Below are 5,518 nucleotides of genomic sequence, written 5' to 3' on the forward strand. Positions count from 1 at the left end.
GCACACTGGGGTGGGTGGGTGTGCGTGCGAGGGGCAGGGGTGGTGCGGGGCTGGAGGGCCTGGTGCAGAGGGCTGGCAGAGGAGGCATCGCCCTGCTGTGTTCTGTCGCTGCCCCCTGCCACCCTCACCCTCACTGCCTTTGTCGGGGGCTTCCCCCTGCCACGGCTCTGCCCTCCCGCCCCGTGACGCGGCGCCGGTTGCAGAGCTGGTGATCACGGCGGGCGGGAAGAACATCGCCCCGGTGCCCATCGAGGACGCAGTGAAGAGGGAGGTGCCGATCGTCAGCAACGCGATGCTGGTCGGCGACGGCAGGAAGTTCCTGTCCATGCTGCTCACTCTGAAGGTGGGGACACCTCCGGGCCCTGCCTGCCCCCAGCGTCCCGGCAGGATGGGTCCCGCAGGGAGGGCCGTGGGCGTACTGTGGCGTGGACTCCAAGATACCTGCGCTCTGCGCCCATGTTCCCGCTCTCTCTGCACCTCCGGGCGCTGCCCCAGCCTCCAGCCTCTCCAGGGCCCAGGGAGCCTGCCTGCAGCCTGCCTACCCTGAGCCCAGCCCAGCCTGCCCTTCCCTCCCCTCCAGCGCTGCAGCCGGGCAGGGGCTGGGGCCAGGTGGGGGCAGCTTGGCCTGGCCCTGCCAGGGACCATAACCCCCAGGGAGAAGCAGTGCCTCGTGTGTGGGCTCCTGGCAGTGTGTGGGGGCGGCAGGGGGCGGGCGCGAGGAGCGCAGGTGGCCAGGCGGCCTTGGGCTATGTCCTGGCTCGGGATGGTCTTGGACGCCTGGGTCCTGCACTGAGGTGTGGGGGCTCTGCCTGCACGAGCCTCCTGCAGAATATTAGAACCCAGTATTTCTAAGTGTTGTAACTGCAGCAGGAGCACCGAATCTGCGGGGCCATTTAATGACCAGGGGTTGCTGGTTGCCCCGTCCCCCTTTCTGCTGCGGGTGTCGGTGTTTGCAACCTTCCTTCAGAGGCCGCTGCGGCCCAGGCTGCACACGGTGCCTGGGTCAGACCGACACCATGCTGGAGGCCAGGAAGGGATTTTACCCTGTGGTGATGTTGGTACTTGCTGTGGGGGGGTTGTCTTCCTCTGTAGCGGGGGCCTGGCCCTCCACCCTGATCTCTCGACCGTCTGTTGACAGCACGTCATAGCACCAGCACGCTGGCTGCCGCGGCTCCCCTGCTTTCCCTGTGGCAGGGCCAGCTGCTAGGTCTGCGGTGGGTCAGGGTGGAGGTCAGTCTTACGCTAGATTATGGATTGTGTAGGATGGTTCGGGTAGAGCGGGTCCTGCCTCAGGCAGGGGCTGGATGAGATGACCTCTGGGGGTCCCTGCCAGCCCCGCGGCTCCAGGATCCTGTGATTTGTGTGGTTAAAAGGCACCCCCGTGGCTCATGGGGCCACAGCAGAGAAGCAGCGGGGCTGGGGTGACGTGGGCACGAAGGCACGCGGTTAAGAGCCAGAGGTTGTGAGTTTGAGGCCGTAGCAGAAGCACTCATGGCGCAGCCCTGTCAGATTCCTGCAAATCTCTGAATTCTGCTAAGTACTCGGGTCGGAAGGGACCTTCATCACAAGGACACGAAAAAGGGAAGCAGGGGCTAAATGAATTCCTGGCATCAGCCTTGACCGCAGACGGTCTTGCGATTCTGCAGTTCCCTGGATCTGGCTTCAAGATGGGCAGTATCTGCCCGTTTCCAGCTGTTCTCCTAATCGGCACATGTTTTCAAAGATAATGGCCAGCAGCTCTGCAGGCACGTTGGATCACATCAGATCTGAGGAGTCAGATGAAACTGAAGTGACGTGAGAGAAGGTTTTGGAACCACTTGGTAAATTAAACCTCAGAAAGGTGCCAGGACCGACGGCATTCGCCCAAGAGCTCTGGAGTAACTCTGATCCATCAATTCCAGCGTTGGAGGGGACCTCTGTGGGCCACCGAGTCTGACCCCCTGCCCCTGGCAGGCAAGAAAAGGGTCACCAGCCCTGGGGGCATGTGAGCCCAGCCAGGGCAGATGTGAACCGGCAGACCTGCTGCACGAGGACGTAGCCCAGCGCTGCACACGGGCTCTGTGGCAGAGGCCTGGGGAGTGTGCCAGGGCACACGATCTTCCCAAGGCTCCCGAGAAGATGCTGAGAGCGACGGAGCAGCGAGTCTCACTTCTGCCCCCGCAAGTGGACAGGGTCTCCGGGTTCTCTCCTGGATTGAAAGATGGGCACCGGGCAGGGCAGGGCACACGGGTAAGGCAGAAGGGGCACTTTTCAGGATGGATGAAGGTCAAGGTGGGGTCTCCCAGGGCTCTGTGCTGGGCCTCGTTTCATTCACCGTTCAGCTGAACCTCAGCATTGACAGGTGCAGAGTCACTCACATGGGAAAAGCAACCTTAACTGCACGTGCGCGGGCCAGGGCTCTGAACTGGCTGCTACGCCACCAGGAAGGGGCCTTGGAGGCATTGTAGGAGCTGGGGGCACAGATGGCCCCACGCGGTACCCGGGAGCCCTCGCAGGCAGGGAGGGCACAGGACAGCGCAGCAGCAGGCAGGGCCCAGGGAGGGTGAGCGGGTGCTGCGGACCTCCATCCTGCCTGCAGCGTCTCCCCCACCGGCCATCCCTGCCCTGCCACCGCCCCCGGCTCTGCTGGTGCCCCTTGCTCCTGACCCGCAGCCCCATGCTCCCAGGCCTGGGCGCAGGCCGCGGGGGCGCTGCCGTGTCCACAGCAGATGTGAAACGGCAGCACTGTTGCAGGCAGCTGTTCTCCCCTGGGCAGGTGGCCCACGGCTGGGCTGGGCTGCAGCCTGATGCCCGGCCCTCGGATCAGTCAGGGGGGCTGAGGAGGTGGAGCGGTGCGTGGAGGTGGCTGTTGATTGGGGCCCAGTGTAATGCTCAGGCAAAGGGCCAGGTCCTGAACCACCAAAAGTCTCCGCTCCCTGGGGAGCTGGCCTGGTGCAGAGCGGTGGACGGAGCCAGCCAGCGAGGGGTAGGTGCAGCCCAGACCACCAGCCGCAGGTGAGGAGCCAGGTCCCCTGCAGCCTCTGCCTCCCCATCTCCACCCCCTGCCCCGGGCGCCAGGGCAGCAGGGGCTGCCGGAGCGGGTCGGGGGGCGTGCAGGAGCAGCCCATGCAGCTCCCGTGCCTCCGACAGCCTGGCCGCCTTCTGCCGTGTGCCCCAAAAGCAGAGCCCCGTGGCTCCTTCTCGGGGACGGGTCCTGGCCGTGGCTACCTTCTCGCCCCTCTGTCTGCCCAGGTGCACCCAGGATCGCTGCTCTCTACAGCAAGTACCAAGCCTGAATCTCCTTGCTGCAGCAGGCCGCAGCACGTCCTTGTGGAGCAAGCTGCTTCCCGGGCTGTGCCCCTCGGTGCCGATATTGCAGGTACAGAGCAGTCCTGCCAGGTTTCTGTAACACCCACAACATCACAGTTGTACAGAGCAGGATGTCCAGTTCCTCCTGCCTGTTCCCTATTCCTTGCCTTTGCATCCACATGCAGGACACACGTTGCAGCCTGCCCTGCCGGGTTCCCTCTTGCATCTCTGCCCCACTGCAGTTCCCCAGCCCTTCTCCATGGTATGGCATCTTCTCTCAGCACCCAGCCCTCCATGCGCAGTGCACCCGCAGCACCCAGCACCTCCCATATTCCCCCAGGGACCTGCGTCCCCCAACACCGGCCCCATGCCTGGTGGGTTCTCTCTCCCGTAGCACTTAGTTTAAAGCCCCCGTCACCAGCTCAACCCATTATACATCCCCTCCAGCCTGCTCAGGGCTGTTCCCAGCAGCAGTGTTGGTCCCCCTGGACAGGCCGGAGCGGGCTGCCAGGAAGCGTGTGCAGGCAGGCAGCAGCATCGGACCTGCCTGTTGCCAGCCAGGCGGGCAGTGGATTGCGTGCGCCCCTGTCCAGTCCCCAGGCACTGAGCAGTGGGTGAGGGGTAGGACGGGGCGCGACCCTGATCCCTGTCTGCCCTGAGACCAGGAGAGGAGACAGCCGTGCTGGGCCCTCCTGCTGCTCTCCCCCAGCTGAGGGAGGGGTGCACGTGGGGATGGCTGCCCACGTGGTTCTCGTGCCTGTCCCCACAGGGAGTGGCGAGCCGGAGCGTGGGACCTGGGCTGAGGAGCCAGGCATGGCTCAATTGGTCACCGTGCCCCTCAGCACCCAGCCGGTGCCCCGCAGGTGAGCGAGCACGCCGGGTGCACAGGTGGGGCAGGGGCTGCCCTGGGCACCGCGCTGACCCCTGGGACAGAAGGGCTGTGGCGGGGCCGGGGCAGCTGGGCAGAGACACACTGGCTCCTGCCCTGCCCTCGCTGCGGGGAGGGTCCCAGCCCCGGTGCTGGCAGGCCTGGCCCCAGCGAGCCCTGGAGGAGCCGGGGCAGGGCTGGGGCTGGGGCTGGGGGAGCTCCCTGGGAGGGGCCCTCGGACAGGACACTCATGGGCAGGGGAGGGCTCAGGGGTGCTGGGCAGCATGCGGGGTGGGCCCTGCCCCGGTCTCTCCCCAGCCCTGGTCTCTCCCCATGCAGCAGGGAGCCAGAGGGAGCTGCACAGCCGCTGACCATCACCAGCGCCGATGGCCTGGGCATGGCTGGACCTGGCTGCGCGCTGGCACCTGGGGGCCAGCCTGGGATGGCCGTGCAGGAGCCGGATGCAGGGAGCGGGCGCCCGTCGGCCCAAGCAGAAGAGCCCCCTCCGAACCTGCCGCCTGCCCAGGCCTATTGCTGGGGGTCGCCCCAGTGCCGGGGGGAGAGCGGGCAGGCAGCCCCCGCCCCAGCCATCCTGACACCAGTCACAGGTGAGAGCCGCGTTCAGGGAGCCAGCCCTGGCGTGCAGACCCCGTCCCCCGTCCTGGCAAACGGCCCGACCCTCGGGGGCATGTGCAGCGCCAGGTGCCCACGACCACCCTGCCCTCTTGCCCACAGGGGGCTGCAGCGGTCCCGTGGCGCCGGCGGAGACCCTGTTCACCACACGTGCGGACAGGGCGGTGCGGCTGCGCCTGGACCCTGAGGACCCCGGCGCCTTGCCCCCCATCACCGTGCACCAGCTGTTCCAGGCGGCGGTGGAGCGCCACGGGGACCGGCCCGCCCTGGCCTACAAGCGGGGGCAGACGTGGGAGCGCCGCCGGCGCCGGCGGCGGGCCGGCCCCGCCGCCAAGGGCTTCCTGAAGGTGAGCGGGCGCCGCGGGCACGGGGCTGAGGAGTGCCAGGCTGCAGCGGGGTCAGGTGTGGTTGGGTCCTGTCCCGGGTGTGTGGAGGTGGACCTGACCCCTCTCTGCTGTCCCCAGCTGGGCCTGGAGCGCTTCCACGGCGTCGCAATCCTGGGCTCCAACAGCCCCGAGTGGGTCATCGCTGACTTCGGGGCCATCATGGGGGGGCCTTGGGCAGGTGGCTGAGTGGCTCTGGAGCAGGTGGGATGGGAGCGGGTGCGGCTGGGCTGATGGGGCATCTCCTCGGGGCCCCTGGCCTCACGCTGCTGCTCTTCCCCACCCCAGGGGCCTGGCAGTCGGGATCTACAGCACCAGCTCCCCTGAGGCCTGTGGCTACATCGCC

The 5,518-nt window shown here is 66.9% G+C and overlaps 1 protein-coding gene across 1 annotated transcript in view; it reads left to right on the forward strand.

Annotated features, from left to right (window-relative positions):
- The window catches only part of LOC112548566 (long-chain-fatty-acid--CoA ligase ACSBG2-like), a gene marked incomplete at its 3' end in the record, with an annotated part of 28,164 nt that overhangs the window by 13,505 nt on the left and 9,141 nt on the right, over positions 1 to 5,518 (forward strand). Inside the window, exons 3-4 of the mRNA XM_025194708.1 lie at positions 4,892 to 5,136; positions 5,254 to 5,349. Coding sequence (XP_025050493.1) covers positions 4,892 to 5,136; positions 5,254 to 5,349 — 341 coding nt within the window. The remainder of the gene's footprint in view (positions 1 to 4,891; positions 5,137 to 5,253; positions 5,350 to 5,518) is intronic.

This window comes from Alligator sinensis, unplaced genomic scaffold (assembly GCF_000455745.1).
Source record: "Alligator sinensis unplaced genomic scaffold, ASM45574v1 scaffold1530_1, whole genome shotgun sequence".
Lineage (NCBI taxonomy): Eukaryota > Metazoa > Chordata > Crocodylia > Alligatoridae > Alligator > Alligator sinensis.